We start from the raw sequence: 12695 nt of genomic DNA on the forward strand, positions 1-12695 counted from the left end.
AAATAATTTGTTAGGAACACTAATCGGACCTAAACAAATTTCAGTAATACGTAAAATTATCCGTCAACTTTAAAGTTTGGAGAACGCTAAGTATTTCGAACTCCAAATAGATCTGAATCACTAAAATTGCGTAACTCGCCAGTCAATTTAAATACCACCTTAATCCCGACATAGTGAAATATTTTATCTCGCCCGGTGGATGTAGCTATCGCATTGATAGTGAACCACGTTAAATCTTTGTGTCTTTTATTCTTTGCATCTACTCCGTATCGCTTCCGCATAACAATTGGTATCAAAGCTTTGAGTTTTTAATCCAGGGAGGAGAAGATGTCAAGTGAGACTATAAGGATTGAGAAGTTCGAAGGGAGAAATAGTTTTGCACTATGCCAGTTGATGATGAGGGCTTTGCAAAAGGAGCGGTGCATCTGGAAACCTTTGACGCCGGGTTTCTCTACGAAGGTGACGAAGACTGAAGCTTCGGCTGCTGGTGCTGAACCTAGGGTGACTGAGACGGAAGATCCTACCTTGTTAACAATGGAGGAGAGGGCTCATTCATCGATCTTGTTGAGTTTATCAGACGATGTTCTAACTGAGGTAGCCAATGAGTCAATTGCGGTGGGGTTATGGCTGAAATTGGAGAGTTTGTACATACAAAGTCGCTCACCAATAAGTAGTTGTTGAAACAACGTCTGTTCTTTTTCAAGATGCAAATAGGTATGTCACTTCGTGATCATCTAGACAAATATACTACTATATTGCTAGATCTGCGTAATATAGATGTTAAGATTGAGGATGAAGATGATGCTTTGATTCTGCTGGTTTCTTTACCTGCGCCATATGAGAATTTTGTAGATTTTTTTGTTCTTGGTAAAGAGACATTGACCCTAGAGTAAGTGAAGTCATCACTTTGCACTAGGGAGTTGCGATAAAAAGCAACTGTTGACTTAGAAGACGGATCAGGGGCAGGTTTAGTTGTTAATAATACTAAAAAGGGCGGAGGTCAGAAGAAAAAGGCTAAGGCTAAGGCTCCGGACACCAATACTGCTAATAATTCTGTTATCTGTTACCTTTGTAAAGAACCCGGGCATAAAAGACCTAGTTGTCCTAAGTTGAAAGCTAAATCTAATGCGGTTGTAGTTCAGAGTAAGAATGTGGAGTACGATTCTGAGGCGGACTATGCTCTTGCGGTTGATTATGTTCGTCCTATAGATCGTTTGATTCTAGATTCTGGGTGTTCTTATCATATGTGTCCACACAAGCATTGGTTTAGTACTTATGAGTCCTTTAATGGGGGTCACATTGTTGTTGGTAACAATGCTACTTGTGAGGTAGTGGGTATTGGGTTGATCAAGGTGAAGACTGCTAAGAATAAGAAGTGTACTTTGACTAATGTGAGGCATATTGTAGCTTTGGGGAATAATCTTATGTCACTTGGTTCATTAAGTGATTTAGGATATGAGTTCCAGGGTAAAAGGAAGATTTTGTCTGTCACAAAGGGTTCTCGTTTGGTGCTGAAAGGTGTCAAACAAAATACCTTGTACGTATTTCAAGGTGAAACACTAACTAGTTCTGCAGTTTGTGCATCCGTAAATCACAGAGAGATCACTAAGCTTTGGCATAAGAGGCTTGGTCATATGGGTGAGAGAGGGATGCAACTATTGTCCAAGAGGGATCTTCTTAATGGTGTCAAGGTGAGGAACCTTGAGTTTTGTGAACATTGTGTTTGGTAAGAAACACAGATCTAAATTTAGCAAGGGTGTTCATACAACAAAAGAAGTCCTTGATTATATCCATTTAGATTGCTGGGGGCCTGCTCGAGTTAAAAGTATGGGAGGTTATTATTATTTTGTTACATTTATTGATGACTATTCCATGTACACAAGGCTTAGGTTGCTTAAGCAGAAGAGTGAAGCTTTCAAAGTCTTTGTGCAATGGAAGAGTTTGATGGAAAATCAGAAAGGTAAGAAGATCAAGAAGCTACTAACGGACAATGGTTTGGAATTCTGTTTAGGAGAATTCAATGAGTTATGTAAGAATGAAGGTATATGAACGCATCATACCATTAGAGGTATACTACAACATAACGGTGTAGTAGAACGAATCAACCAGACACTATTAGAGAGAGTTCGATGCATGCTCTCTAATGCGGGTTTTGCTAGAAGGTACTGGAGTGAAGTTGTTCATAAAGCTTGTTACTTGTACAATCGTGGGCCTCATATGGGAATAAACTGCAAGATTCCTTATGAGTTATGGAGCGGTAATGTACCGGATTATTCTACACTTAGAGTCTTTGGATGTGTAGCTTATTATCATGTAAGAGATATTAAGTTAGATCCAAGGCCAAGGAAGGGGTGCTTTCTAGGATATGGAGATGGAGTTAAGGGGTTCAATATTTGGTCTCTCTCAGAGGGTCGTGTTATTATTAGCAAGGATGTTACCTTTGATGAAAATTCCATGTTTATTTGTAAAAGGTGTGCAAGGGTGTTGAAAGGGATAATAGTGCCGAGGAAGAGGTGAAGTTTGAGGTGCTCCTGCCACTTTATCTATGTTACCACGGGTTGTGATCGAGGAGGATATCGAACCAGTTGCTTCTAGTCCTGTGACTACTCCTACTTCAGTTAATGAGGAAAGTTATCAGGGTGAGTCTTCTAATCAACTAACTGATCCTATTATCTTGCCTAAACGTGTAAGTAAGAAGACTAGTAGGTTTATTGAGGAGCTTGACGGCCGCAAAGTTCGTGGCAATAATTGTTATATTGAGGAGATGGTTGGTTATACATTACAGGTAGCTGATGAAATTGAGTTTGAAGAACCATCATCTTATAAGGAAGCAATTGTTAGTAGTGATTCAGTGCAATGGCTTGCTGCTATGGGTGAAGAGATGGAGTCTCTTCACAAGAATAATACTTGGGAACTTGTGCCACCACCATAAGGGAGAAAATTTATAGGGTGCAAATGGGTGTTTGTAATACCCGTACTTTTAGGGACCCGTTGACTGACGTTGACCGACCTTAGTGATATGTCTTAGTCTTTGGTAAGCCTTACGAACGTTGGCTGGTGAAGTGGTAAGCTTTGAGTGAGTGGTACTCGATCGAGTAGTTTGGGTACTCGATCGAGTAGGAGTCACTCGATCGAGTAGGGGTCACTCGATCGAGTAGGGGTCACTCGATCGAGTAAGTTAGTTACTCGATCGAGTAGCGTCTTTAGATCGAGTAGCCTCCTTCCTCCAAACCTAGATGTCGCCTTTCCTCATTCCCTTCACCATAATCCCTTCCATTGGAGCCTTTGAGGATGCTTATGCCTTGGGGATAGGTTGCTTGAGTCGGGTAGCGGTCTTGACGCCGGATAGCTATGCGTAGGTATGTTATCGTCATCATCATTGTCTTTGTCGTTTTTAGTTAGGGTTGTAGTGGTTGTGATGGATTATTATACTGTTTGTATAGGTGTATTGCTTACTTGGTCGATGTCATGTGATTGAACGTGGAATCGCCGCGGTTGGCTAAAGATAGGTTCGCCTACTCAGTACTGTTGTTTGTCTAGAGTGTCTTGTGATGTGGTTTGGTTGTTTTTATGTCAGTATGGTTGTCGGATTGTGATTAAAGGTTGATTGTGTTGTTAGTTGTTAGACGGTTATTGATTTCACATTGTTGGTTGGTTTGTATCTGACTGTGATCTTCTGGGCGCGTCCCTGACTGAGTGGAGTCACTTGCGGGAGTGGCTTCACGCCCTTGGTTCGCCCTCTGTGGAACCTGCCACAGGAGGGGATGTGCATATTAAGGAAACTTGGGTTTATCGCTCTATATGAGGAGCGGGGATTTATTCGGTACGGCTGCGGTCCCCCACTGGCAGAACTGGTCCAGTGGACAGTCGATGACGGTGATTGGTTGGAGTAGTTGTGGCTTGTGTGAGTTTGGTTATGTCTGTAGTGTGAGGCTGTTGTTGATGTGTCTTTCCTCAGTTACTGATCTTGTGTGGTTTGTCTTCTTGTTGTTTCTGTTGTGTCTGACGTGATCCCTTATGAGCACTCAGTCTTAGCATGTGATGTCTTGGATGGTAGCTGGAGTCTTGGCGGGATGAGTCTTTCACGAGTCACGATAGAAGTAGTTCACATAGTGGTGTTGAGTTGTATCTTTTGTATATGTAGTATTGTTTAATCTTGTAATAAACTATAATTGTTCTTTTATCGAATTTTGATGATTACTGTCCTCAGGAAACCGAGATGGTAATACCCTTATATGCTAGGGAAGGTCTTGTTAAGACTCCTTGGTATATGGGGGTGTTACAGTGTTCAAGAAAAGGGAAGGAACTTCAGAGGCTGAGACGGTTAGATACAAGGCTAGACTTGTTGCTAAGGGGTTTAGTCAGATACAGGGAGTTGATTATGTGGAGATTTTTTCTCCTGTTGTGAGACACACTTCTAGAAGAGAATTAAAGTGATACTAGAATTACCCAAACAGTTTTTGTTGCAAGATAAACACAAAAACCTATTCTTTAAAGATAAAGGTCTAAAATTGCATAAAAAAATAGCTGAATAAGAGTCACTTTAGTCTCATTCCATTCTATAAAAAAATACTAGACCGTTAACCGACAAATGGCAAGCTAAGGGGGGTCAAAAGCGTGCAGCCTTACCCCTACCCCTGCGTTGTTAACACACAGAGGCTCCTTTAGAATGCTCCATAACGGTTATTGCGTCCGAAATTGCTTCGGATGACTACTATTTCACTATGAAAAGAAGCACAACCTGTTTACTTGCCTTTTTTTATTCCATCACAATCCAAAACTATATAATAGCGAGACATTCACCAAAAAAAACATCAATCTTGGAAATTTTGAGTCTATACAGCAGCCATGTATTCGAAATAATTAAAAAAGTTTCAGTTATAGGCCCTAATACAATGCAGAATGGTGTAAAATTAGACGAATCAGACAAATCCATATTGACCAATATTTTGATCAATTCACAGGCCCCTGCTTTCCTTTCATTTTTCTATAACTCTACCAAAATTCCAATTAAATCATAAACAATGGCTAGTAAATCAAACCTTAACCAAATTCCAGTAAACAAGCATCAAAATTCATCAATCAAACATCCTAAAACATCCTAAATCAATGATAATAAAGCAATAAAATCAAAAACCCTAATTAACAATAAATAAATAAATAAAACCGAATAAAAGAAGACAAGGGGATGAGACTTACCGTCGAGGGTGATAAAGACGGCTGCAAGGGTGGTGGTCAGCGGCAAGGTTCAATTCCGCGGCGGTGATGGCTGAAGAACAGAAAAAAGGATGGAAAATTAAAAGAAGAAAAGGAGAAACGAGGGGAAGAACGGAATTAGAAGAGAAGAGAAAGAGGATACCGGCGGTGATGAGGCGGTGGTGAAGCGAGAACAACGGCTGCGGTGATGAGACGGTGGTGATGCGGTGGTGGAATTATATTTTGGAGTGAATTATATTTTGGTGAATTATGAATTATGAACAACGGCTGTCTACTTGTGTTTGATTAAAGGGGGTGGGTGTCTCAGAAATTCTATTTTTGTATGTTAATTACATATGCGACGGATAGGCATTGCAAAGTACATTGCATAAATTCCGGCGCCATGAATTATTAGGCGGAGAAATAGATGTGACGCATATCCGTTGCAAAATTTCCAAATTCCGTCGCATAATTTAATATCCGTCGCAAATATAATAGTATCCGTTGCAAGTAATGTTTAGCAACTACTTTTATCATCCGTTGCAATTATTCCGTTGCAAATAAGCCTTTTTCTTGTAGTGTTTATTCGTGTGTTGCTATCTATAGTGGCACATTATGATTATGAGCTTGAGCAACTTGATGTCAAGACCGCCTTTCTACACGATCAGTTGGAGGAAGATATTCTAATGAAGCAGCCAGAGGGGTTTGAAATTCCGAGGAAAGAGCACTTTGCCTGTCACTTAAGGAAGTCCTTGTATAGGCTCAAGCAATCTCCAAGGCAGTGGTACAAAATATTTGACACTTTTATGGTAGAGCATGGGTATGAGAGAAACCCATATGATTGTTGTGTTTATCATAACAAGCTAAAAGATGGGTCTTTGATTTGTTTACTCTTATATGTTGATGATATGCTTGTTGTTGCTAAGAAAAGGTCAAATGTTGATAATTTGAAGAAGCTACTCAGTTCAGAGTTCGATGTGAAGGATCTAGGGTCCGCAAAGAAGATATATATTAGGGATGAAGATTTACAGGGATCGTTCTAAAAAGAAGCTTTTCTTATCTCAGAAAAGCTACGTTGAGAAGATACTTGGCCGTTTTAGTATGGGTAATGCTAGACCTTTAAATACTCCTTATGCTGTCGGTAAGTTAACTATATCTTCTGCACCTGAAACTGAAGCTGAGAAGTCTTATATGTCAACGGCTCCCTATGCTAGTGCAGTTGGCAGTTTAATGTACGCCATGGTTTGCACTAGGCCTGATATTGCACATGTTGTTAGTGTTGTTAGTAGGTTTATGGCTCAACCTGTCAAAGAACACTAGTTAGCGGTAAAGAGAATTTTCGCTACATTAGAGGAATGGCGGATGTTGGTCTTGTTTATGGGAATGATGATGAGTTTTGGTTGTTAGATATTCTGATTCCGATTATGCTGCAGATGTAGATAGCAAGAGGTCCGTAACCGAGTATGTTTTTACACTTGGTGGTTGTGTTGTTAGTTGGAAGTCAACTTTACAATCTTCTGTGACTTTGTCAACCATGAAGGCAAAGTATATGGCTTTGACAGCGGCTACTAAGGAGGCTATATGGTTAAAGGGTCTTGTAAGTAATCTTGGTCTATATCAGGAGATCGCTTTGTTGTATTGTGATAATTTAAGTGCTATTTGTTTGGCGAAGGATCAGGTGCATCATGATAGAACCAAGCATATAGATGTCAGGTATCATTTTCTGAGGAACGAGAAGAGAATTAAAGTGAAGAGAGTGGGAACAGCTGGCAATCCTGCAAATTGCTTCACTGAGCCGGTTCCATTCAGCAAGTTCAAACATTGCTTGTACTTGTTGAATATAGACAGTTATGTCTAGACCCTTCAGGGAGCTCGAGGTGGAGCCTTGAGCGGCCCAGTCCAGGGCTAAATGGACGCAGGCTGTTGTCCAAGGCTAATCGGATGGCAGGCTCAGTTCAGGGTATATCCGATGATTATAAGACTCAAGGTGGAGTCTATTGTGTTCTAGTGTGAGCGCTCATTTGCTGGAACATGGCAGATACTTGTCTACTTGCGAGTGGCTTATATAGTGGTCGAGTGGTTTGTAAGTTGTTTGCTAAATGCAACTGTCTGAGTCAAGGTGGAGAATTGTTAGTATATGACTCGTATGTCACTTACAGAGTATGTCGGAGTTTGATTACGGTGAGATAAATTAGACTAAGGAAGAAAAAGAGTTGAAATACGGGCGACACATTGCGGGTGGCGAGGAATTCTGGTGAAATCAGAATGTCGTATGAGATTATTGTTGAACGACGTGCTTTTAGCGTTGACTTTATCATTGGAAGTTGACGTCACCAAATTCTTTGGTTTCCTTAGTTAGTTAGGCAATATTTGTTGTGTTATTAATTATAATATTTCTTAATTAGAATAATCTACCTAGTTATTCTTTAAGAAAAGATTTGTGAGGTAAGCACATTGAGAGTTTTAAGAGGCAAATCTAGAAAAACTCTGTGCTCATTTTTTGTAATCTTTAATTCTCTCGATATTGTGAAATATTTTCCATCGCTCCGATGGATGTAGCTATCGCATTGATAGTGAACCACGTTAAATCTTTGTGTCTTTTATTCTTTGCATCTACTCCGTATCGCTTCCGCACAACAGATGGTAAGGACAATGAGACGTTATTGATGGACCAGTGTAAAAAACCATTAATCTTGTTTTGCGTGTTGAGTAACATAATCAACCGATCAGGGATGGAAGGGCGGAGGTTCGTTGAACCCTTGTCGGGCTTTAATTGCTAGGCTTTGGGCTTCTCTCTGAGTAGTGTCGTTCCATAGAGGTCTAGTGGTTGGAATTGTGGGCGGGTAGTCGGCTTACCACATTAGTTGTGGCCCGATAGTTCCGCGATAGATCTTGGTTAGCTTTGATTAAAACCGAGTACGTCTCTCCAGAGTATATGATCAAGTTTTGGACATCAAATGGTTGAACGTAGTGTCTGTCTGCTTCAACTACCGTCATGCCCCTGTTTGAATTACATAACACGAGTACAAAACAAATTCATATATATCCTGACTATTTGGGTAAGACCGTCGCACATTAAGACGAGATAAACATTTTGGCGGTCTCTTCAATTTTAAATACGGAGTACTTACCTTAATATCCTTAAATTTACTTTTAACATAGGACCATTTTAACAAAACTGACCAAAAAGAAATCATGAAGCATCAAGCTTACCTCAATAGCAAAACTAAGAGCAGACAAGGCAGTAAGGCTACCAATTCGTAAATGGTTTGATGAATAATGGTAATTTTGAGGATGAAGATGATGAAAATGAATGTGTGGTTAAGAGTTTTGGGAGAAATGGAGAAGTGGGTTTTATGTAATGATGAAAAGGGTATCGAGGATGAATTTGGAGAGGGAAAGTGATGATCTTTGATGCATTTTTTCTCAGATTTCCGATGTATGGGAAGTGTTGGCGATGGAAGAGGGGTATTATTTCAGGGTTTAGAGCTCTCAGGCTTGAAAGACTGAACGATCACTTTGTTAAAAAGCTCACAAACTCGTGTTGTGAGTCTTGTGACTTGTGGCTTTGACTCTTTGAGTGAACCCGTTTTCTAGTGGAAATGGAATGTTTATTATCGAATTAACGGTTTAATATAGGAGTAATTATAAATAATGGAGATGAAGAGACTTTCAAAAAAAAAAAACTGGAGATGAAGAAAAGTTAAATTTATCTAATATAAATCTCGGCTATTGATTAGAAAAAATGGAAATAAAGAAATTGGGAGGATGTTGTTAAGGATGTTGCTAATGCAATAACTGCGACAAATTGTTTCAGGGGTGAAAATAGTAGAAATAAACAGAAAGCAGCAAAAGGTGACAGTAACAGGATACGTGGAGGCGAAGAAACTACTAAAGAAGGCACCGTCGACAGGAAAGAAGGCGGAGATATGGCCATATGTGCCGTACAACCTGGTGGCTCAACCGTATGCTATGATGGCTTACGACAAGAAAGCTCGCCCTAGCTATGTCAGGAGGGTGGATTACATGGACAACCCTCAAATTGGAACCATTGCTCGATTTAACCAGGATCCTTATGTTACGATGTTCAGTGAAGATAATCCTAATGCTTGTTCTATAATGTAAATAACTCCTGTTTTAGGTGATTGTATGTTTTTGTTAATCCAAATTTTGATTGTGCTATCTATTTTCTTCGGTCCTTTGATTTCTTACCCTTTTTCATTGTCTATACGATAAAATACTACTTTTGACCAGATCATAAGAATTCTGAAAATGCGAATCTTAACTATACGATGTTTAATGAGTCTTGTAAGGCGGTTTCATATGAGAAAACGGAGAGTATACAATCCCGAGTACAAAATTTTGATCGAAAAGTCAAAATGTCTGAAATTATGTTAATACTCCCTCCTATTCATTCATTTTGTCCCCCTTCTATTTTGCACAAGAATTAAGAAAATGATTTTGGACCACACAAAACACTCTATTCCACTCTACCCCACATGTAATTAAATTTGGACCACACAAAAGTTACCAAAAAAGGAAAGAGGGACAAAAATCCGACTAGCTTCGATAAGGAAAGAGGGACAAAATGAATGAATAGGAGGGAGTACATAACACAGACAACTGTTGTTTATTAGAATTCTTGTCAAGTATCATCAGCCCGACAAGAGAAGAAAAAATGAAGATATAATTAATGATTCGGAATCCTAAAACCCAAAATGAATAAAGAAGATTTAATGTTGTAATTAGTGATTAATGAACTAGCTTAGGGTTTGATAAGAAGCTTGCTTTCACCACAACCCATGATAGAAGAGGGTAATTTCCCAACCCTTTCGATACCTTCCTCGAATACAATTCCCATGCCCATGTAGAAATGGGACTCTATATGACAATGAAATAACCATACACCCGGGTTATTCGCCTTAAACCGGATAGCGGTCCACCCATACGGATGAATGGGGACCGTGTTCTTGAGTATAGGGTCCACAAGGTTGTACTTCTTATAATCTTTAGAAGGGTCAAACTTGCCTTGACCATAGCCCAACACCCAAAAGTCATGCCCATGAAGATGCCAAGGGTGAGTCTCACTGTTGTTTAAATTCAAGGTGTTTGCATTTTGTAACACAATATCGACCGTTGTATCAAACTTGAGCCTATAAATAGCATTGCTAGCCGTGGCATTTGGGTTAGGGGGTGGGATATTAATGTCGTAGGTTTTGTAATCGTAGCTGTCAGGCGGGGATCCTTGATCGAACACTTGTTGGAGTTTTCCCTTTAGACGTTTCTCCCCGAGAGCCACTAAATAAGGTGTTGATGGTAAGGAGAATGTGACATTGTTGACGGACCAATGTAAGAACCCGTTAACCTTGTTTTGCGTGTTGAGCAGCATGATCACCCGGTCAGAGGTCGGGGGTGGGGGTTCGATGAACCCTTGTCGGGCTTTAATTGCTAAGCTTTGGGCTACTCTTGGAGCTGTGTTGTTCCATAGAGGTCCAGTGCTTGGAGTTGTGGGCGGGTTTTGTTCCGGTGAGTTTGGATAGTAATTGAAGATGGCCAGCCCAGTCGTTGTTTTAGGCAGTCGGCTTACCACATTAGTTGTGGCCCAATAATTCCGGGATGGGTCTTGGTTAGCTTTGATTAAAACCGAGTATGTCTCTCCGGAGTATATGAACAAGTTTTGGACATCAAATGGTTGGACGTAGTGTCCGTCTGCTTCAACTACCGTCATGTTGTGGCCCTGTTTGAATTACATCACACAAGTACAAACCTAATTAATATACATCTTGATTATTTGACCGAAATGATATTCCAATTATTTAAATAAGACCATTACACAATAAGACAAGATAAAACAATATAAGCCTTTTGGTTGAGTCCTAAAGCCTAGAAACTGAACCTGAAACCTTAAATTTATTGATTCATGTGACCATTTTACCGAAATTGTTCAAAAAGAATTCATGAAGCACAAAGTTTACCTCTATAGCAAAGCTAAGAGCAGACAAGGCAGTAAGACTACCAATCCGTAAACGGTATGTTTTGCCCGGAACGACAGTTAAAGCAAACGGGGCGCAGTCGGGACTGGTGGCATTACATATCGTGGGGTCCGCCGGTGTATTGACGGATGAGCAATTGAATCGACCTCTTCCTTGAATAAGTAAAGACTACAAAACCCGAATCAAAGAGAAAGATAAACTAATGGAATATAAATCGTAAAATATTTTGAAAATAATTGCTAAAACTCATACTCCGTGTAACATTAATGGCTTTATCTTCATATGTAAGACCGTCTAATAAAAGTTTTTATTTGGAAAAATGAGCAGAGATATAAAAACAAGTATATACCTGAGGTTCACCAACAAAGACAAACGGGATGGAAGACAATCCGGTAGCGGCCTCAAAGGTGGTCTTATGCCACCAATCAGTTAATAAAATGCTACGATCAAAGTCGTAAGTGAAAGGTTCTGATTGTCCATCAGGAAGCGACACAACGATCATGCCATTCAAACCCGCTTCTCTTTGCATACCATAATGAGCATGGTACAAGTATGTGCCCGCCTGCATCACAACCAAAATCCGACTTTTCATTAGTATTCATCACCACATACGCAACTTCATTGCTTTCATTAATAATTTATCAAGGTTGGAAAAAACTTACTCTGTCAACGATAAATGTGTACACAAATGTGTCTCCGGGAACAATGGGACATTGTGACACCCCGGCAGTTCCATCTGACCATGGTGTTCCAAACTGCGGAAAATCACGAGTTTAAACATTTAATTACGCGTCATTTTATAATACAGAGTACAATATTCCTTTTACATGCATTTTGTTGAAAATGAGTATGGTCCTAGATTCACCAACCTGGCGAATACCATGCCAGTGAATGGCAAGGTTCTCGGTTATCATGTTATTTGTAACCTCGACGACAACCGTGTCGCCTTGTTGAGCAGTGATGGTCGGACCAGGGGATATGCCATTGACAGTAATTGTCAACTTGTTAAAACAATCAGGGGATTTAAATTCATATTTAACGTCCCATTTATAATATACGGTTTTGGCCTCAACAGTTGAAATTGTTATCCGACCAAAGATTATTAGAAGAAGAGTAATAAAAAGTGGATATTTCATTGCAAATTTCTTTCACAATATTTGTGTGTTGTAGTTATGTTTATGCTAATTCATAATATGTCTCCTTTAATATATATACTAATCAGCCATATCGAGCAACGTATACGGTTGACTTTTCTTAGACCAAAAGTAGAAACGAAGTTTCATCGAAAATGCCCATACCTTTGACGGACTTTCTGGTGGTCTTTTTGAAAAGCAGGTCATAAACGAGACTCAGATCCTGTTTTTTTTTTAACTGAAATTGATTTAATTTTAACTTAACTATATTTATAGGATCTAAATTGAACTGAGTTAAATTTATAAGATCTGAACTGAACTTACAGCATCTGAACTGAACTGAACTGAACTTATAGGATCTGAACTGAACTGA

General features: G+C 39.6%; 1 protein-coding gene across 1 annotated transcript; it reads right to left on the reverse strand.

The window, feature by feature from the left end:
* Positions 1-9827: 9827 nt before the first annotated feature.
* Positions 9828-12367, reverse strand: LOC141643451 (L-ascorbate oxidase-like). Its single transcript, XM_074452621.1, has 5 exons — positions 12059-12367; positions 11852-11944; positions 11539-11751; positions 11172-11357; positions 9828-10933 (listed from the first exon to the last, which is right to left on the reverse strand). The coding sequence occupies exons 1-5, from the start codon at positions 12323-12325 to the stop codon at positions 9962-9964; spliced, it is 1731 nt and encodes a 576-aa protein (XP_074308722.1). The 5' UTR covers positions 12326-12367; the 3' UTR covers positions 9828-9961.
* Positions 12368-12695: the final 328 nt, after the last annotated feature.

Source organism: Silene latifolia, chromosome 2, assembly GCF_048544455.1.
Source record: "Silene latifolia isolate original U9 population chromosome 2, ASM4854445v1, whole genome shotgun sequence".
In the NCBI taxonomy this organism is placed as follows: domain Eukaryota; kingdom Viridiplantae; phylum Streptophyta; class Magnoliopsida; order Caryophyllales; family Caryophyllaceae; genus Silene; species Silene latifolia.